Genomic DNA, 22,957 nt, shown 5'->3' on the forward strand with positions numbered 1-22,957 from the left:
TCTATGGGTGTAATGTACAGTAGCATGGACTCAGCAAATGGTGAGTGAAATATTTGAACCTCAAAAGAGGAATTCATATTGGTGAGGCAATGATATTCTTATATAATTGAAAACAAATTACAAACAAATTTCTGAAAATGATGGATGAAGAATATGTATATTTTTAATTTTATTCATTTGGCTGTGGATACCGAGTATAAATGTAAAAAATTTAATTTGTGAAAAATATGCAAGTATAAAAATTTTCTTACGATTGCATAAAGAGCTTCAAATAGTATTCCTTAAAAGGGTATTTTGAGGTACATGAAGGAATATCCCATATTAAGATAGAATCATATTGTAAAACTAACTACTGGGTGATTCAAAAGTATCTTGACATTTTCCTTATATTGCTAATGAATGTTTTGTAGGATGGGATAAAAGATACTGGTCTTTTCCAGCAAGATGGTGTAATACCCCTTTCCGCTAGAATTATTTGGGACTATCTCGTTGACACCTTCCCTGATAGGTGGATCTACCGTGACACACCAAGACTTTGGGTGGCTCACTCTCCAGACCTGACTCCTCTAGACTTTTTTGTCTCAGGTTTCATTACTAGGGTGTATCAAGTAAAGATTAACACCATAGAGCACCTGTCACAGCGAATAGCTGCAGCAACAGGGGAGATCATGCCAGCTATGTTGGAGCATGTGTTCTAGTCTACACAAGAGAGGTGGGTGCTATGCCTACACTTACAGGGCCACCACATTGAAATATAAGAGTTTGTCTTCTATTCTAGAGTACTTTTCAGCAGTAATGTCAATTTTGTCAATGAAATGCATTTTGATTCAAATGTAGAGAGACTTTTGGATCACCCTGTATTAGTTTTAAGGATATCAGGTTCCAAGAATGTAACTGAGCTATTGAGTAAGAATAAACATTAAGAAAGAACACTATCTACTTAACTATTACTTTGTAATTTTACTGTACAGTAAACCTCACGACTTACGTATATTCACAGTTACATAATAACTGTACGTACCTGTCACAAGACTTTTTTTTTTATTTGAAAAGTGTGATTTCAGTTTGTTCTTATATTATTTTATATATTTTTCATACTTTTATAGTTTATATCTGAGTAAATACTGCTGCATGATGTTTCATTTATAAAATAATACTGTGTAAATAATAAACATACATATACATATAATAATAATAAATATTGTAGTTTCTTACAAAGTTACACTTAACACTAGAACAACGAAGGAATAAACCATCCTAGAACAACGGAGAGTGGTAATTTTGATCGCCATAAGGTTTTAAATGGGATTTTGAAATGAAAGCTACAGCATGAAGAGAGAAAAATATTTTTCTGTATTGTAGTACATTCCATTTTTATTTTTACACTCTCAACACAGTCATCAGGGCATCTGACAACTATCCGAGAGACCCGAGTTCGATCCCTGGTGGGGGAGAACTGGGACTTTTTCCACCTGTTCAAGTGGTTCCAGAGCCCCCAGCATCGTATAAAGTGGGTACCTGGAGGTAACTCTGAGGGATAAAGGCAGCCAGAGGTGTGGTGATGATCGGCTGTGATCAAAAAAGTGTGGGGCCCTAACTCCACACTCCGCAAAAGCTTTCATTACCGTAGAGCACTCTACTTTACTTACTCTCTACACTGTCTCCATTTTTTCCCCAAACTTCCGTCAGCAGTGCCAATTTGACGGTCTTTAGTATTTCCTTCAGAGACATCTTTTAATCGATATGCAAGTATCATGAAAGCTCCTTGATGCGATCTTTGACATTGTGTCTTGGAAGAAGATGACTCAAATTTGAGACCACAGATCCTCGACTGATATACCTTTTCACAGTAAACACCCTTCACATACATCAGAGAGATTTCAACTTCCAGTTCCTCCTACGTTAGTGTCCATTAGTTTGTTCCAAGCTGCATCTAGTTCCGCACACCTCTGAATTAGACGCAACATGACTTCATCAAACAGTAGGCAAAAAGCGCTTCAAACTTCCCCTTCACAAATACTTCTTTTGGTGAAGCTTGTAGGACCACTCTGTTCTTTCAGTACGTTCATGGCAGTTTCTCTGCCAGCCACAAGATCATTACCTGAGACGATCTCTCAAACCAAAGTGTCTTTTCCAAACCGTGTCTTCCTTTCACCAGCCCAAGCAACTCCTGCTTCTTCTTCGGTGCGTAAAGACGTTGTTGCTGCTATTTTCAATGGCCATTATGTTTTGTTGGTCACCCATCACTGCCTCCTCATCGGAAGATGACAGAGGATGAGACAACATTTCTGGATCTGATCCTCCTAAATCTACACTTGAGAATACTCCCTCTTCCTCAGATTGCTCTAGAAACCACCCTATTTGCTGCGAAGACAATCCAAGCTGAAGCGACATCCTATCAAGTAGAGTTCTTACTCGTGAATGAAAGGTTGAACAAAGGAACATGATAGCTCCAATAGCACCAATTGCATAAGTTGAAAACAAAGCTACGAGCAACAATCAAGTAACAATCATTACAGAGAGAAAGGAGGGAGGGAGGGAGAGAGCAGCTGTCGAAAATAACAATAACATAAGTGCACAATGGTGCAATATCCAATGGTTTTCTTATGGCGGTCAAAATGACTGCTCGTCGTCATTCTTGGGTAATGATCTCCCATACCCCCTAGTTTTGAAAAATTGTACAAATTGATTGCACCCATCGAAAGAAGGTGTAACATAATGAAAAGTCAAGTTCTTTCAGAATTCTTGAGCTGAAGGTAAAAAAATGTAAAAAATAAAAATGAAAGCAGTCAAAATGAGCTCCAGTCATTCTAGTGTTAAGCAAATTTGACTTACATAAAATTCAAGTTACATAAAGGTTTACAGAACTCATTACTTACGTAACTTGGGGGTTACTGTATCTGATTTTAGAGTATTGGTTATATTTAGAATACAGAAGAGAAATATTGGAACAATAGATAAGCAAATTGAGTCAGGTACATAAGTAACTGTTCGGAGTTTTGTTCATAATCATTGAGTAATATGAATGTTCCACATGTTGTATTTTTTTATCTTAAAATGATTAAATGTATGGAGGTGATGAGATTATTCATAAATATTTGTTCACAAAGTAGCGTAAATATTAATGTATAAGTATTGTTTCTCGTAAATATATGCATTTACTCACATTCTGTTACAAAGAAATGTTGTAATACATAAAAATAATAATGACAATAACAACAATAATAATACATTTCTCTATTAAGTGGGTGAGGTTCAACCTATAGGCTGCTCTGCCACCTAACCCTTGTCAATGTAATGTTACATATTTGATAAACTGCATATGGAGCAGTAAGCTACAAGTAAAATAATACATATATATTTGTAAGAGATACACAAAATTAAATGAATACAGAAAGTGTTTAACTACAAATACAAAAGATAAAAAAATATGTTATAATAAAAATTGAATTTCGCATAAATTATGAATGATCAATGCATTCACTACATCCAATGAGGAGTTGAGTATAAAAATATTTAAAGTAATATTCTTTTCAAAAAAGTACATGTGAAACTATTACTATTTCTACATTTACCTCCATAGAAAGGATGCATATGTTGTAATGAGATCATTGTATGAGTAGTATGTAATATGAGGAACACTATTCAAGTTTTCTTATAATTCACCTGTTCAAAGTTTTTAACAACATGTAATACACAATATCACACATTTCTATAAATGTGGAAATTAAACACAAAATTTTGATCACAGAAGTCTTATGCTCAGAGATATGAAGTGAAGCAATTTGGTATGTAATGGAAAATATAAGATTTGAGAAATAACTGACATGTCTGATACCAAGCATATGTACAAATGTGTGATTCATGAATGGAAATAAATCTAGCCTATACTTTGAAATGATCCTTGATTTTTATCTTTAACAAGTTTCATTGCAAAACTGTATAGATTAGATTAGACTTTATATTAAGGCTATGTTTGCAATTTTTTGTCTGTATAAAAACCTACGTCCACACTGTGTACCAAATATCCCTGCTTGTGTCATTTTAAAAGTGTTATAAAAGTCATTCACACTCAGGATCAATATCGTTTCAGTTGTAATGAAAATGAATGGAGTGAAGAATATTGATTGAAGAACATAACAATGAAGATGGGACATGAATAAAACTAAAAACTATTCTTTATAATTGTTCAATTCAAAAATTAAATTACTTTATTATAAGTTTCCCATGAAATAAGTTTCTTATTTCTTATAACATTTCTGATACCTTTACAACCAGAACAAAAACTCTACCGTTACATAACTAACACAAAACAGCCTGAAAATTAATATTTATTCAAGTGTTTAAACACAAGTGTATGACTGCATATCCATAGAAATTTAGTGAAAATTTATATTTTACTAAGTAATAAAGTCCAGATTTTGGCATGTACTTACTTTGCTCTCTAGCATGTGGCTTCCTCAGGAGATGGACAAGACTAGTCAAGGTTTAAAAACATGGGGTAGGTAAGTTAAAAAAAGGTTCAAAAGATAGAAAGAGGATAAAAAGATAAAAGACAATATGCAGTGCCCTGTCACTCCTTCCTACTTCATCTCTGGCTGTCAACTGGTACACCAATCTTAAATACGTCTTTGATGGAAGGGAGGATTCATGATTGTTTGTGAACTTATAACTCAAGTGTTTGAGCTAGGGGTGTGCGGGACAGAATTTTTGAGGTCGGGATGGGATATTTTTTAAATCCAGACATTCAGGATGGGAAATATTCTCAAATTTCCCGAAGCTCTGGAAATCTCGAATTCTACACATCATTTTCACTTTAAGTGATTGTTTTTGCATTTCTGGTACAAAAACTAACAATTTCCGATAAGTTCCAGACATTTACAATTCCATTTGGTATTTCCCAACTGCTCGGGATCCTGAAAAGTCGAGAATTCATTTCCCAAATTTGGGAATTCATTTCCCAAAGTCGGGATCAGGATGAGACATTTTTTTCCTAATCCTGGTCTCAACTTTTCGGGATCCCGCACACCCCTAGTTTGAGCCCACCCAATGTTGATATCCCTGTCAGTGAATGCATATTAGAATCCAGAAACTTCAATAGTGTGCCTCACATTACAATTTCCAAACAAGAACAGAAACCTATGTAGAGACTCCTTGCTGAATGTCTTGAACAGCCTGAAGAATGCGCTTAATGTGGCCCACTTTTGTTATCCCAAGATCCCGCAGATCCCTCCGGCTGAGGCTGAGCAGCTCCTGGCCCTGAATGTCATGCTGGATGAAATTCTCCTTGTACTCGCTGAGCTGCAGGGACTCCAACCAGGTGACAACTTCGCTCGTACCCCAGCTCTTAACATCCTGCACTGTTATATTCTCCTTAGCTCTTGCTCGGCTGTCTTTCCTGAACTTAAATCTAAACATTGCTTTTCCTATGCGTGACGACTTCCTCTCTGAACTCTGTAAGAAGCATTCACAAATTAACATACTAGAACATATACAAATGTAACGAGATATACCTTATTTGTCCGCATAAAAGATGCACTATTTTCCCATAAAAATAGGTCTGAAAAACATTTTACTCTCCAATACTCTGTTTTCTGATTACCTTAATTTCTGGATATTTCTATGTTCCGAGTTACACAATTTCTTTCTTGCTTCCTTGCGGTGTGCGATGAAGATTAAAAATTGTTTCTTTGCTAACCTTAGATTAGTTAAGTCATTTGTTGATAGTCCTATATATTACTTTAGATTTGAAATACTATAAATTAATTATAAATTCAATGATAAAGCTTTTTCCTAAAAGAATGTGTGCAAAAAAGGGGATGCATTTTATACACCGGCAAATACGGTAATCAATTAACTATTGGTAGACCCACATATTTATGGTGAACAAAAGATCAAGATTTCGGTACAATATCTGGACACATTTCGGGACCAAGAGTGGTGTATAAAATATACGTAATGAAAGCATTACTTACATGTTCTTCTCCAAGATGAAAATGAACTAGTTCTCCTTCAGTTGCACATTTTGTAAGTTCAACTTCAATCTTTCTGATTGCTGTACTTAGCTTTTCCTTCAAATCTTCTCTCATATCCTGCAAATATATATTGCATATTTAATTGTCAACATATTAAAAAACGAAGAGCTGCAGTGATCTAGTCGGTAAGGTGTCTGACTGCCACATGGGAAACTTGGCCCGGGTTCGATTCCTGGGGTGGCTGATCTAAGGTCAGAATTTTTTCGGCCTTCTCCCCCACAAAAAGTGGCTATGGGAATTCACCCATTCTCAAATCAATGGGTACCCAGGGGCAACTCTGGGGGGTAAAGGTGGCCAGAGCATGGTGCTTATCACATCACCTCCAAAATGGCCGAGATTGAGAATGCGTGGGGTTCTATCCCCACATCCCCTAAATGTGCCTTCATGGCACAGTGCTATGTGCATGTGGAACTTTACCTTTACATTCAAATTTACTTTCCTCTATAGAAACTAAATGATTTGCACAACACATGCATATTATGAATATTATGTGGTACACAATATAAAAAAAAATCATTTTTGAAAGCAGCAAAAATTTGTTATTCTGCTTCAATTCTTAGTTTTTAATACTGTCTCTTTTAGAATCTGTATTTATAATATGACAACTTGATTTGATAATTCAATCACTCTTATTAGAATTAATAAATTGTTAATGAACTGTGGTAGATCAGTCATTAGGGCATTTGTCTACCATGCAAGAGACCTGGGTTCGATCCCCAGCAGAGGAGAACCAGGATTTTTTCCACCTGTTCAAGCTGCTCCAGTGCCCACATAGCGTCATATATAGTGGGAACCTGGAGAAAACCCTGAGGTGTAAAGGTGACCAGGGATGTGGTGCTGATCACATCACCCCCACCTTCCACCGTAATCAAAAAAAGTGAGGGGAACTAACTCCACAACCCCTATATAACTTCATGGCATGGTGCAAAGCACAGGGAAGCACTATATATATATATATATATATATATATATATATATATATATATATATATATATATATATATATATTTACTTATTAGAATTACAAATAAATATTGTCTTTCAAAATGTACACCAGATATGAGAGTTGTGTTATTTAGAAAAGTATTTGTAATTTCTGAGTATACTTACTGCAGTTTCAGAATCTTCACCAAAAAATGAACATGACTCATTGTAAAGAACTTTCACACTTGCTACTAATTCTGTAACTTGTGGTCTTAAGTTTGGCTGCAAATTAAATAAAACTATATTAAAAGAATATCTAAAGATAATAAAAATTAATCATGCTTAGTAATAAAATAATTTACACAACAATAACAATAAAAATCACTAGATGTAACATCCAAATTTTAAAAATATGAAATTATTTCTTCATTTTTGTGTCAGTGTGAAATTTTAATTTCAAATATTTTCTATTATTATAATAATATATTATACAATTATATTACAGTCTTTGTTTACAATATGATTAGATGCATATCTTTAAGTTGTCAAATCGGGATCACAAATCAATAAAATTGAAAGCCCCAAAACAGTACTGACATTTTGATGATAATGAATATGCAGATGATGTAGACTTACTGGGGGATGATGTAAATACAATTAAGAATAATGCAAAAATATTTTTCAAAGCAGCTAAAGAGATAGGTTTGGAAGTTAACAAAGAGAAAATTAAATATATGCTTACAGGCCGAAACCAAGTGTTAGGTAATAATCAAAATTTAGTTATTGATAACAACTCGTTTGAACCACTTTCCAAATTCAAGTATGTAGGAGTAATACTAAGAAATGAAAATAATATTAAAGAGGAAATAAAAAGCAGGCTTAGTTCAGGAAATGCATGTTACTTTTACCTTCATAAACTTTTGTCTTCTCGTTTAATATCTACAAAACTAAAAGTTAAAATATACAAAACAGTAATTTTGCCTGTAGCATTATATGGATGCGAAACCTGGTCCCTTACATTGAAAGAGGAACATAAATTGAGAGTATTTGAAAATAAGATCCTTAGGAAAATATTTGGACCTAAAAGGGATGAGGAGACAGGTGAGTGGAGAAGGTTACATAATTTATCGGGTGGGCTGAAAAGTTCGTAGGCTGACTCATAGATGGCGTTACTAGAATTAAATCCATGTGATTTTTACTTAGTACTAACCTTCAAAAGATACGTGTATAAATTTCACAGCTGCCGGATAATTAGTTCGTGAGATATAGCATTGTGAGTGAAGCAGCTTTTGATATTGTGAAAAAATGGATAAAAAAGAATTTCGTGTGTTAATAAAGCATTGCTTTTTGGCGAAAAAAAATACTGTTGAAGCCAAGGCTTGGCTTGATAAACATTATTCGGACTCTGCACCAGGAAAATCAACCGTTGAGAAGTGGTTTGCTAAATTTAAACGAGGCGAAATTAGCATCGAAGACGATGCACGCAGTGGACGCCCCAAAGAGGCTGTTACCGACGAAAACATCAAAAAAGTCCACAAAATAATTTTAAATGATCGTAAAGTGAAGTTGATCGAGATAGCTGAGACTTTAAAAATATCAAAGGAACGTGTTGGACATATTGTGCATGAATATTTGAACATGCGAAAGCTGTGTGCAAAATGGGTGCCGCGCGTGCTCACAATCGATCAAAAGCAACAACGTTTTGATGATTCGGAGCAATGTTTAGCGATATTCAACCGTAATAAACACGAATTTTTCCGTCGATATATTACAATGGATGAAACATGGCTCCATAACTACACTCCAGAGTCCAATTGACAGTCAGCTGAGTGGACTGCACGTGATGAACCGAATCCAAAGCGTGGAAAGACGCAACAGTCGGCTGGCAAGGTTATGGCATCAGTATTCTGGGATGCACATGGTATTATATTCATCGATTACCTCAAAAAGGGCCAGACCATCAACAGCGATTATTACATAGCGTTGTTGGAGCGTTTAAAGGATGAAATCATGAAAAAACGGCCCCATTTGAAGAAGAAAAAAGTGCTGTTTCATCAAGACAATGCACCGTGTCACAAATCAATGAAAACGATGGCAAAATTATATGAATTAGACTACGAATTGCTTCCCCATCCACCATAATCTCCAGATCTGGCCCCCAGTGACTTTTTCCTGTTTGCAGACCTTAAAAGAATGCTCGCTGGAAAGAAATTTAGCACTGATGAAAAGGTAATCGCCGAAACTGAGGCCTACTTTGAGGCTAAAGAGAAATCGTACTATAAAAATGGCATCGAAAAATTGTATGACCGCTATAATCGTTGTATCGCCCTCGAAGGCAACTATATTGAATAATAAAATCGAATTTTGTCAAAAAAATATTTTTTACTATGTTAGCCTACGAACTTTTCAGCCCAACTGTTAGAAGTACATAATTTGTATTCACGTCCAGATATGCTTACAATGATTAAATCAAGAAGACTTAGGTGGGCAGGCCATGTGGTATGAATGGGAGAGGAAATAAGAGTTTACAGGATTCTTGTTGGGAAACCTGGTGGTATGAGACCAGTAGGAAGACCAAGACGAAGATGGAGTAATAATGCTGAGATGGGCCTGAAGGAAATTGGTAGGGATGGAAAAGAGTATATAGATCTTGCTCAGGATAGGGACAGATGGAAGGCCTGTGTTGCTGCAGCCATGAACCTTCGGGTTCAAGAAGGCTATAGAGTTAGTTTGTTAGTTCATTGTCATATTAAAAGAAGAGGAGATGTGGTTCATAAAATTGGTTTCCTACACACATTCTACACATAAAATTGTTCTAGCCAAACCATCTCCAGCTAATCAGTTTACCTCTTCTACTCCCTTTCTTTTATCCTGATTAATAGGATTTGATATTCTTGAAATGTTAATATATATTTTTTAGACCTTTAGTCCTCGTGGTTTGTTGTGTATTTAACTTATTCAGTTTACACAGTGTGGTGGTTTGCAATCCCTTATAGAACTTATTATTTGTATTATCTCTCATATCCATTATCACAAATTTAGCAAAGTGCACTAGCACTGATCACTTACACCACTTGTTCTCTAGATGACACTCAAGGACAGGAACCAGTGTAAAATAAATTTCAGTCAGTTCCTAAGAGATGCTCTACATGTCCACAAAGTTTTAATATGTTAATATTTCCAATAAGAAAAATTGATTGATTATATTCTATGCAAAATCCATGAATCTATTGTTTCAGCATGACAGGCACACATATCACATAACATTTTATTATGGTTTCAGCAGGGAAAGGGTTAAAAAATATCAAGTTGCAGACATACATATGTTGCACGGGCATTAACTGAGTTTAGTCATTGACACTTGTGGGTTGCAGAGACTCCACTAACTATCAGCGAGGTAGTTACAAGCCAGCAGTGTCCATATGACTACAAAAATATTCAATTTTTAAAAAAGGAAAAAAATAAGGAAACTATTTCTCTTGATTTAGCTATAACACCAATAAGCCTTGTTTCAAAGATATGAAAAACTCAATATGCTAACCAAGGCAGAAATTGATTTTATTATAAAACATAAACTAAATGTAAAGTTTCAACCTTCTAGCAAGGTCTTCTTCAGACATAGATGGTGCAGAGTCTGAAGAAGACCTTGCTAGAAGGTTGAAACGTTACGTTTAGTTTATGTTTTATAATAAAATAAATTTCTGCCTTGATCAGCATATTGAGTTTTTCTTGATTTAGATTTTAAAATGGAAATAAACTTACTCCTTCAACAATTTTGCCTTCTGGGTGCACCCTCTCTAGCACAGAGGATGCTTGAGCAGCCAAACTGTATAATTTCACTGCTACACTGGGGTGGCCAATTGATAACAACTTCACACAACTGCAATAAATGGAAGAAAACATCATTATATCAGAAGTGCCAACCAATTGGTGGATTTAATTCACAACACTTGCTTATACTATTATATGAATCATGATGAGGAATACTGTAGAAGAAAAATTCTACAAGAAAAGGTACAGGAAGGTGAAAATAAAATCCATGACCTTCACTTAAGGTACCATCCCAGGTTAACCTTGTCACTTGCAGCCTATCCTGTCATTTGATTGGGAAAAATGGAAGCATTGTTCCCTCCACCCTTACAGTCCCGACTTTGTATCGAGTGGCTTCTATATTTTTCTAAAATTGAAGAAGTTATTCACAGGTCTGTGATGATTATGATGACGAAAACTGAAAAATGAAATGCATAAATGACTCTCTATGCAGACTTCAAAGAGAGTATACAGAAGCTTGCTTCCCAGTATGAAAAATGCCTTAACAATAGAGAATGTATAAGAATTCTAACATAATACATTTGTGAAAAATAAAGTGTGCATTTTTCTAAAAATATAAAATAAAGCGTTGCAGAACTGACTTTCTGAATAGTATTCATAATAATAATAATAATAATAATTCTTTATTTCCTTTGACCCATATCCATAAGTAAGGAAATCGTCATATAATAATACTAACAGTAATAAAATATTAATACAATTTTAGACAGGAATTACAGTAATGATGTGAAGAAGTTCTACATGAAGGAAATCCAAATACAGTAATAAAATATTAATATAATTATAAACAAAAATTACAGTAATTATTTGAAGAATTTCTACATGAAAGAAATCCATATAAGGGAAGAATACACTATAGGAATAAAATTTCATATAATATTTAAGGTGATCACAATAATAAGCGAAAAAAAATTTACAATGTAAAATAATATGTAAATGTAAATATGTAACTTATACAACATGGAAGAAAGTCCATGATGATGACATTGACATTATTCAAAATTTCTAACACTATTGTACCCATGTTATTTTTTCACTTGGTTGGAATCTAGTAATTTCTGAGGTGTTTGGATTTAAGTTGTATTAAATCAACTTGCATTCGAGAAACCGCATGCAAAGAATGCAGTGGTCCTTTAAGAAATTTAGGAACAGTCGTTCTCGTGATTTTTTTATCTGTTTTGCATATAACATCATGCATTCTATATAACATCATTTCTCACAAAATTTTCATTCAATGGGCCAGTCATTAAGTTTTCAAAATACTTACTTAATTAATGCACTTGCTGCTTCTATGAATGTGAGGAGAGACTGGCTTTCCTCTTCAGAGAAGGAAAGGGATTTTTCTGAGCAACTGTGATGGTGATGCTTCTGTTTTTCTTCCCATGTACGTAAAGAAGTTTCCAAGGCCTGGAAGAAAGTACTAAGAATTAAAACTATAGAAGACTACTGTTGTTGAAGACAGGCTGTGTGGTACACGAAAATTCTGTCATATTTTTCAATCTGTGTTGCTTCTATCTGTGAGATAAGCATACTTAAGTAGTTTTAATTAAAGCTTGACTTATGCAATGTGCCAACACCATAATATTAAAAAAAAAACACTCATAACTTGGCATGTCATAAGTTTACAATTCATTATTTCACAAACGTCACTTCTCTTCTTCAGGTATATTAAAACAGGTGCACTTACATGTGGTGGCAATGGAGTTAATAAGTTAAAAATGCCTGTTCAAAAAGAAACCAAACCCCTTGAAAAGAACCAACAGTGGTGGTACCTAGCTGTGTCCTTAATTTGGCCCAGTTTCAAAGCCGTTGCTAACTGCAGTAACACAGTAGATCATGTTGAGTGCCTACAGCGATTTTCAGTTACCCTACCATGAAGGAATTGGAAGAGCAGCAAGTGTGTGTGAAATTCTGTGTGAAATTTCAGAAAATTTTCATATGAACAACATGTTACATGAAACCTATGGCGAGGAATGTTTCAGTCGAATACGTGGTACCTTGTTTCAAATCAGGTCGAACCTCCATCGAGAATGAGGAATGAGTAAATCCCATGTTAAAGTGATGTTGATCGTGTTCTTCGACTAGAAGGGGATCGTCCATTTGGGGTTTGTGCTGCATGGTTCCACAGTGAATGCAGCATTCTACGTTAACGTCATGCAACGATTACGACAAAAGGTGCAGCACGACAGGCCACAGATGTGGCAGAACGAGTCCAGGATGGTTCATCGCGGTAATGCATGTGCTAATTCCTTACTCATTGTCCGGGACTTCTTGGCAAAGCACCTGTTGTCCCACAACCAGCCTACTTCTCTGATTTGGCATCAGCAGGCTTCTTCCCCCTTCCCCAAGTTGAAATCAACCCTGAAAAGTCACAGATTCCAGACAATACAAGAGATCAAGGAGAATTCGCTGCGGGACCTACAGGCCATTCCAAAACTGGAGTTCCATCAGCATTCCAGGACTGGAAGAAATGCTGGGAGTGAAGGTGTGCACAGTGGAGGGAAGTACTTTGAAGGAGACGGGCCCAAATATCTGGGGAATATTACCATTTCCTCAATTTTGTAAATGTTCAGTTTCTATTTTAACAGCCCTTGTGTATATATACATAAACAAATATCAGTACGAAGTTAAACAAGCCTTGCCGTAAGCTTCTTTCCTGTAGGAACCAATATGTTTTAACCTGCACCCTTCCATGAACCTTTAATTGAGGGAAAAGAGAGAGGTTCAGGTGCTGAAAAAATATAGTAATTACAATTATGAATAGGAAAATGGAACAAATTGAATACATTACCTGCCCTACTTTCTACAGTAGAATAAAGTTAGAAGAGAAGGGGTAATGATCCCCAGAGAATGTTTTTTTGGCATCTGTCTGATCTTATACGTGTGCTTTTGTTTTGCTTGTAAATAAAACGCTTGCTTTCTTTGCATGTCTGCAGTAAATCACAAATGAGCAAGCAATAGATTCAAACCGAAGTGCCAACATCAAACAACAAATAAAATTAGTGAAAAAAGGTTTATATTCATTATTCTTACATTATAGATATATGATAATTTTGTGTCTTTGCAGTGTGAAGTGGTATAGAACAGATTTAGGTAGAACTGGGTATTTTAAAATTCAGTTCCCCACTTGTTTCAGACTGTTATAATTTATGCCAGTTTTATTTGTTTATATATTTAATTATTGCCTCAACAGAGGTAAATCCTCCAATTACAGAAGACAGATAAGAACTCGCACAAACGATAAGTTTATACACAAGAAAACATAAACAGAACCAATACATTTAACATACCAGAAACACACACAATATACAAGTAGTCAATTACATAATCAGAAGTAATCAAATTAACCAATCGGTATCATTCACTCTTCTTTCACCATACAAGAACAAAGAGTTGTGTAATAATTACATATAATGACTATATTCATATATAATTGTAGAGTATACTACAAGGTAAAATAGTGGTACTGAAAGGATTATAATGTATATTTAGATATACTTTTGATTCAATCAATTTTTTATAAAGTTTGAAAGACAATGAGAAATCTAAGCTAATCTAAGCTAACGGTATTATACAAATCACACATTCCACTTAATGGGCTACTTTTATATTTCGGAGTTTTAGGTGTTTTGGGAATCGGCAAGTTTCACCCAAATAAATTATTTCTACTCAGCAATTGGCTGAGGAAATAACTATTGCCCAATATACAGTTTACAGTTTTATATAAAAATAATTGATATAGATTATCCTGCCTATTTCAAAGGCTCTTAAAATAAAATTCTTGCAATAAAGATATATCTTAAAATATAGAAAATTAATTACATTAATATTTTCTGTTGCATTAAAATTATACCGAATAAACACAAATTCTTACCCTGTTTCTGCATAGCATTTGCATTCTATTTTTGTGAATAATTCGTATAATTCCTGGAGGTTGTATCCACGCTTCTCCATCTACTTGCACTGGTACACCTTCGTGACCTACAAGAAACAGCAGTACATTATAAAACCATCTACAATATGGTTTTGCTACATAAAATTATGCAATTTTTCTAAGTGAAAGAGGCTACTTCAGATGCAAGAAAACATTCAAGAGTAATCCAAGATATCTGAGGATAAATTTCCCTTAGTGTGATCTGAACCAATTCAATCTAATTTAAATTTCAATTGGAGACAATTGGTCAATTGTAATGAATTGTGTTCTATTGGAACCGACTGTCATGCATTTCCAATTGGTTTCAGTTGATATTTTGATTGAACCCAATTCATTCTGATACCATTATTTGGCCTTCAAATGAATCCAATTCAATCCAATTGAAAACCAATTCAATCCAATTGAAACCAATTCAATCTAATTGAAATTTCAATTGGAGCCAATAGGTGAATTGTAATGAATTGTGCTAAATTGAAACAGATTGTCCTGCATTTTGGTTTCAGCTAAAATTCTGATTGAACCCAATTCATTCTGATACCTTTATTTAGCATCCAAATTAATCCAATTAATTTCAATTGAAAACCAATTTAATCCAATTGAAATTTCAATTGGAACCAATAGGTGAATTGTAATGAATTGTGTTTGATTGGAACAGATTGTCCTGCACTTCCAATTATTTTCAATTGAGATTCTGATTGAACCTAATTCATTCTGTTACCTTTATTTGGCATCTAATTGAATACAATTTATTCCAATTGAAAACCAATTAAATCTAATTTAAATTTCAATTGGAGCCAATAGGAGAATTGTAATGAATTGTGTTGAATTGGGACAGATTGTCCTGCATTTCCAATTGGTTTTAGTTAATATTCTGATTGGACCCAATTCATTCTGATACCATTATTTGGCATCCAACTGAATCCAATTAATTCCAATTGAAAACCAATTCATTCTAATTGAAATTTCAATTGGAGCAAATAGGTGAATTGTAATGATTTGTGTTAATTAGAACAGATTGTCCTGCATTTCCAATTGGTTTCAGTTGAGATTCTGATTGAGACCAATTCATTGTGATACCTTTATTAGGCATCCAATTGAACCCAATTCATTCCAACTGAAATTTCAATTGGAGCCAATAGGTGAATTGTAATGAATTGTGTTAATTGGAACAGATTGTCCTGCATTTCCAATTGGTTTCAGATGAGATTCTGATTGAACCCAATTCATTCTGATACCTTTATTTGGCATCCAATTGAACCCAATTCATTCCAACTGAAATTTCAATTGGAGCCAATAGGTGAATTGTAATGAATTGTGTTAATTGGAACAGATTGTCCTGCATTTCCAATTGGTTTCAGTTGAGATTCTAATTGAACCAAATTCATTCTGATAACTTTATTTGGCATCCAATTGAAAACCAATTGAATCCAATGGAAACCAATTCAATCCAATTGAAATTTCAATTGGAACCAATAGGTGAATTGTAATGAATTGTTTTCAATTGGCACAGATTGTCCTGCATTTCCAATTGGTTTCAGATGAGATTCTGATTGAACCCAATTCATCCTGATACCTTTATTTGGCATCTAATTGAATCCAATTCAATCCAATTGAAATTTCATTTGGAGCCAATAGGAGAATTGTAATGAATTGGGTTCAATTGAAACAGATTGTCCTGCATTTCCAATTGATTTCAGTTAATATTCTGATTGAACCCAATTCATTGTGATACATTTATTTGGCATCCAACTGAATTCAATTCATTGCAATTGAAAACCAATTCAATCCAACTGAAACCAATTCAACAGAATTAAAACCAATTCAATCCAATTGAAATTTCAATTGGAGCCAATAGACATTCCCAGCTGGGCAAGTCTTCTTCTTTCCATTTCCTTGCAATAAACAAATATGAAAAACTGACAAGGAAAACTTCCACATAGTATCAAAGCAACAACGTACCCAAAATCGTAATTTGAACAGACTGGCACTGTGCAATTCGATGATGTTGAACGTTAATCAGACGAGACGCAGCCATCTGCATGGAGTCAAACACAGCGACAACTTCCAAAACACGATCATCAAAACTTGGTGCCAGAAAGCAGTCATCCTCTTTGGTTCCACCCCAGAAGTTGATTCCTCCCATAAAACTAGGTAAAGAAACTAATTATTTAGGACAAAATGCACAATACAACAAAATTAATTTTTCATGTGTTAACTATGGCTGGCTAATTTATAGTGCTCAGAAAGAATGAAAACACCTGGTGAATAGCATGTGGACAATTGTGATTTAACCAATGCTTATGTTATGCTTTTCCACACACAACTTCTCCTCCTAGGTACTCTACGTATATAGCATTAGGCCAATTTCGGATCCAGAAGTTACAGTTGGGAGGGGCGAATTTCAGTTGGGTACCTCACCTCCCAGACAATCAATTTTAGCCTACGCTTACTTTGTTATACTGTAAACAGGAACCATGCTGATTCTGCAGTCATGCACTATCTCAGCCCAGAGCCAAAATGGATGGACAGTAGTAACAAACAGGTAAAAAGAAACCATTTCTATGTATTATAATAAAGACTAAATTTAAAATTTCAATTACCTTGGTATGTTCAAAATAACAATTCCTTGTAAAGAAGGCAGTGGAATTCGCTTCCCATCACATTCAAGTTGGACCCTCTGCTCCAAGTTTTTGTACGTTTTCTGTTGAAGAAAAACAGATTTCTGCCATCACATGTGTCACCAAACTCTTTCCATATATTAGTTCATTCATCAAGAATAGATTCTCATCAAACAATCTCTATATATATATAAAAACGGATGTATGTGTGTATGTTTGTTCCGGCATAACTCTCTAACGCCTGGAGCGATTTCAACCAAATTTGGAACACGTATCGCTTGCAATCTCGAAAGAAATACTGTGGGGGTAAGACATCCTTGGCACCCCTAGGGGTAGGGTGGGAGGGGGTGACATGTAAAAATAATCGAAAACGACCAATATTAGTGTGGAATCCATAGTTTTCGGGGTCAATAAGATGAATAGGAACACTCCCGATGCCGTTCAACTCCAAGACACCCCTAGGAGTGGGGGTGGGAAGGGGGTGACATGTAAAACGACCGATATTAGTGTGGAATCCATAGTTTTCTGGGTCGCTAAGATGCATAGTGACACTCCCAATGCCGTTCAACTCCAAGGCACCTCTGGCACCCCTAGGGTTGGGGGTGACAAGGGGGTGACATGTAAAACGACCGATATTAGTGTGGAATCCATAGTTTTCGGGGTCGCTAAGATGAATAGTGACACTCCCAATGCCGTTCAACTCCAAGACACCCCTGGCACCCCTAGGGGTGTGGTGGGAAGGGGGTGACATGTAAAAATAATAAGAAACGACTGATATTAGTGTGGAATCAATAGTTTTCGAAGTCGCTAAGATGAATAGTGACACTCCCAATGCCGTTCAACTCCAAGACACCCCTGGCATCCCTAGGAGTGGGGGTGGGAAGATGGTGACATGTAAAATGACCGATATTAGTGTGGAATCCATAGTTTTCGGGGTCGCTAAGATGCATAGTGACACTCCCAATGCCGTTCAACTCCAAGACATCTCTGGCACCCCTAGGGTTGGGGGTGACATGTAAAACGACCGATATTAGTGTGGAATCCATAGTTTTCGAGGTCGCTAAGATGAATAGTGACACTCCCAATGCCGTTCAATCAATTTATTCTTTCTCTTGGAGGTGGAACTAAAAATGTTGTTCATATATTGTTGTTAAATTTATATTATAGTGAATTTGTAAAAGATATTACTTTATAATTTGTATACTGTACTTATACTTTTAAATACCTGTGAATAAAATTAGTTGCATTTTACGCTATAGTTAGAATTCATTAAACACTCAGGGAACGCCAGGTATTCAGCTAGTGATAATTAAACTATGATATGGTACATTATTTTAAAGTTTTTTAATGTGAAATTAAATTATTTATATCCTGATCATGTTATAGTTTTCACCCTCATGTTCATATATACTGATAATTAATACTTACATCTGTATCTATAATTATCATTTGTTTATTTTTATTAAAAAAATTATTTAATTTATTAAAGTCCTTTTAAATACGTTTTTGGGTTTCACTAATACCCAAAAATGTATCTATTCAAGGTTATTTAAAAAATGCAGGGTAATTATAAATCATTCATCGGGTTTTAAAGTAAAATATTTCCAAAACTATTAATATAATATACGTATGTGCTAATCATGAAATTAAAGAACACATCTGAAAGTTTAATTTCTCATATTTGTAACCTTGGCACCTGCTGACAGATGGCAGCACAAACCTAGTTTCTAAAATGGCGTCTATGCAGCAGAAAGCATTCTGTGATGAGAAGTGTTTTTCCATTGTTACCATACAGCGTGCATTCCGGAGACAGTTTGCAACTGCACCGCCAGGTCACGAAAGCATTCTGCAATGGCATCAACAGTTTAAGGAAACAGGTTGCCTGTGTAAAGGTAAAAGCACAGGACGTCGAAGCATTTCTGATGAAACAGTAGGGCGAGTTTTGTGCGTAGCCCACAGAAATCAACATACCGTGCCAGTCGGGAACTTGATATTCCACAGCCAACTGTCTGGAAGATTTTGCAAACCCGATTGCGACTGAAACCGTACCGCATACAGTTAATGCAAATGTTACAACAGGACGACCTCGTCAAACAATATGAATTTTATAATTCCATGCAGGATGCTATGGAGGATGATGGTTTTCTTGAGCTTCTGCTGTTTAGTGACGAGAAGACATTCCATTTGAGTGGAGTTAGGTTAATCGCTATAATGTTCATATCTGGGGTACTGAACAACCACATGCCACAGTGCAACATGAATGCGATTCCTCAAAAGCGAATGTGTTTGTTGTAGTGTCTAAATCAAAGGTGCATGGTCCCTTTTTCTTCACAGAGAACACTGTGATGGGTATGTCATTCCTCGATATATTGCAGTTGTGGTTGTTTCTACAAGTGAAAGAGGATTTGAATAACTTTGTATTCCAACTTGATGGGGCACCGCCCCATTGACACACTGAGGTGCATTGCTACCTGAATGAAGAACTCCAATGCCGTTGGATTGCGCGATGTACTGAAGATGACTTATTTTCCTTTGGCGGCATGTGAAAGACACAGTGTACGTGCCACCACTACCAACAACTTTGGTTAAGCTGCAGGATCGCATTGCAGCTGCATTTACAACCATTTGTAGGGTTGTAAGAGCACATGTGGGGCAAGCTAGACTATTGCATAGATGTGTGTTGTGTGACAAAAGGAAGCCACATTGAACATTTGTGAAAGTATGTCTGAAACTTGGACAGTTTTGGTTTATTTTCATGTATCATTCTTTATTGTGTGTGTTATATATTTTATAATGCAGCCCTTTCAAACCCGATGAATAATTTATAATTATCCTGTATATGCAGTAAATCTTTCTGCAAATGAAATTTATAATTCTTTGAAATAATACCCCATGCAATAAATGACCATAACTTGTTAACCATCTGTTTATTTATAGAACAGAATTGACATTTTATCCATATAGCAATAATCTCTAAGGAACATCCATTAGATATTCACAATGTCCAATTCAGATCCATACATATCATGGATTAGATATCCAGTTTTGTATGTTCATTTCTGGATATCTATTTTTGGATATTTCATTAGCTGTCCAGCCTTAAATATCCATTAGATATCCAATTATGGATGACCAGAAGACATCTTATGGATAAGCAGGTTAATCAATTAATAGTGATAATAGTGATTTTGGTTGTAGTTATTTATGATAAATTAAGATGGACATAACATGTATGCAAAATAAAAGTAGGTAAGAACTTATATCTTTTAAAACTCCTAGCACAATATGATATGTCCAAAATAAACAAAAAGCTCTACTATGAACTTGTACGTATATCCTTATCTACAGGGTCTTTCTTTCCCCTTTGTGCACCTGACAGCGGCACGCTTGGCTGCTGCCCGGATGCCAACTCCCGCCAAATCGCGTGCGATATCTCCGCTATGGAAGCCGCAAGCTTCGAAATGACTTCAAGTTCTCAGAATTATAGTTACAATTACATTCAAAATAAGCATGTTAATTGTCACGGGGGATGTTGGAAATGTTGTCCTCGTGCATCCACTCATTTTTGGCACAGTTTTAGGAAATTTGTGGGCTGATACCGGAGATTTGTATTAAATTTTATGCAATAATAGGCTAACGATTTACTATAAAATGCCTTTTCTTGTTCCTTGGCAAGATAATGTAGGCGCTTATGTTTAAAAATAGTCTCGTGACATTTCTGAGTGGTATTCATCGATTGATTGAGTTGGTGTTTTAAGTACACTTTATGCACAGGAAAGCTAATCGGGAGTGGACCTACAGTTTCAAGTTGGATCCGAACTACTGTGCTTCCATCGGGTATGAAACCCCTTGATCACAAGGTGACGATGTTACCACTACACCATCGGGGAGGCACAAAAGTTGTAAAGGAGAGAATGCATTGGCGTCCTGTGAAATTATTTGCGACTTATTAAATCAATATTGATTACAGCCTGCAAAAAAATTGAATCCAAAAATTTTCTTGCTTATTTCGCTTCACATTCTGCACAAAAGATCAATTAGGTATATGTTTAAAATACCGATTACAGGCTCATGTAGAGAATCATCATCATCATTCACTGTTTCCTGCCTCTGGCTGAGTCGGCATAGAAGTCAAGCCTCTCCATTTTTCCTAGTCTTTCACCACTCCTCTCTTTTCATGGTGTTCCAATCTTGTCCTCTTCTCCTAACACTCTCCACTATCTGCTCTTTCCACAGACATCTTGGCCTCCCCTTTGGCCTTATTCCCACTCCTTGTGCATGGTAAACTCTTACTGGTAGTCTTTCTGCATCCATCCTCTTCATGTGTCCAAACCATCTCTGTGCCTGATCTATTCTGTCTTGAAGCTCCTGTCTGTCAGATCTTCTCATTCCTTATTCTATCCCTTCTAGTCTTTCCCAATACACTCCTCAAATATTGCATCTCCACTGCCTGCATCTTTCTTTTCTCTCTCTCTCTCTGTCATTGTCCAAGTCACATAGTATGTGTTATTGTTGAACATTGCACAAAAGACACACTTTCCCAACATGGTCAAATTGACTTATCATTTGTTTTTGCCCTGTAGTGAGTAGTCTGTGGAGAATGCTCTCCAAGAAGGTTGTCTTGTACCAAGAATGTAGCAATGTACATCGCATCGCGGTCAGTCGTGTTGGACACTAATAAAGTGTTAATTAACTGTTAGCACTTGTTGTTACTCCTTGTAAAACCAACTTACGGAAATATCTGCGCTGAAGTTCAACAGTTATATATTACCTTCTTGCATTTCATAGGTACATCCCTGTTCCATATTAATCTTCAAACACTTTGATATAGTCCACCACCCATTTGTCCTATTCTGTTTACCTCTTCCTCTATTCTTCCCCTTCTCTCAATTATGCTTCCTAGATATTTGAAGCCCCCCACTACCCTCAACTCTTCAGTGTCCATCTTTATTCTTGGTTCATTTCTGGCTCTGTTTCTTGTTGTTATTAGCACCTCGCTCTTTTCTGCACTGAATTTCATTCTTGCTCTTCTGATTCCTCATTCCAACTATCAAGTAGTATCTGTACTACTTCTTCCCTGTTTTCCCATATTGCTAAGTCATCAGCGAACAGCAGGGCCTTCATCTTTTCCTCTCTTACAGTCTTCCCCATCTCTTCGTTAATTGCATCCATTGTAATTATGAAGAGCAATAGGGAAAAAGCACTTCCCTGTTATAGTCCATTACTTATACTGAACTACTCCGTTCTTCCCACTGGTGTCTTCACACAGCTCTGGTAGAGAATCATTCTAGGAAAAAAAATAATAAATATGACTGCACAGGGTGGCCCAAAAGTACCGCTTCATAGGCTAAACCATTGGATTCAAATCCAGGGATTGGGGAGCCAATTCCACGGATCCTCTACGTTCAATTCATTGATGGAGGTCCTCATCCAGCCACTGACGTACCTGCGTACCTTAATGGGGCTGTGCCCTGTCTTGCATAGACCACTGCGGATGTGACCCAATTAAGTACAAGTTGGGAAGTAATGAGTTTCCCAACATATATGTTGTGGAACGATTCAAGGGAGACTCCGTAAAAAGGTAAAATCTCTCGACAGACATCAGTGCTCGGTCC

At 35.8% G+C, this 22,957-nt stretch overlaps 1 protein-coding gene across 1 annotated transcript in view; it reads right to left on the reverse strand.

Annotated features, from left to right (window-relative positions):
- Window positions 1–4,981: 4,981 nt before the first annotated feature.
- The window catches only part of LOC145979778 (diacylglycerol kinase eta), a 359,862-nt gene continuing 341,886 nt past the window's right edge, over window positions 4,982–22,957 (reverse strand). Inside the window, exons 18-25 of the mRNA XM_083112757.1 lie at window positions 17,325–17,425; window positions 16,684–16,871; window positions 14,665–14,771; window positions 12,058–12,197; window positions 10,722–10,839; window positions 7,146–7,241; window positions 5,976–6,092; window positions 4,982–5,454 (exon numbers count right to left, since the gene is read on the reverse strand). Of these exons, the coding sequence (XP_082968883.1) occupies window positions 5,140–5,454; window positions 5,976–6,092; window positions 7,146–7,241; window positions 10,722–10,839; window positions 12,058–12,197; window positions 14,665–14,771; window positions 16,684–16,871; window positions 17,325–17,425 (1,182 nt within the window). The 3' untranslated portion in view covers window positions 4,982–5,139. The remainder of the gene's footprint in view (window positions 5,455–5,975; window positions 6,093–7,145; window positions 7,242–10,721; window positions 10,840–12,057; window positions 12,198–14,664; window positions 14,772–16,683; window positions 16,872–17,324; window positions 17,426–22,957) is intronic.

Source organism: Lepisma saccharinum, chromosome 26 (assembly GCF_977018435.1).
Source record: "Lepisma saccharinum chromosome 26, izLepSacc3.1, whole genome shotgun sequence".
NCBI lineage: Eukaryota > Metazoa > Arthropoda > Insecta > Zygentoma > Lepismatidae > Lepisma > Lepisma saccharinum.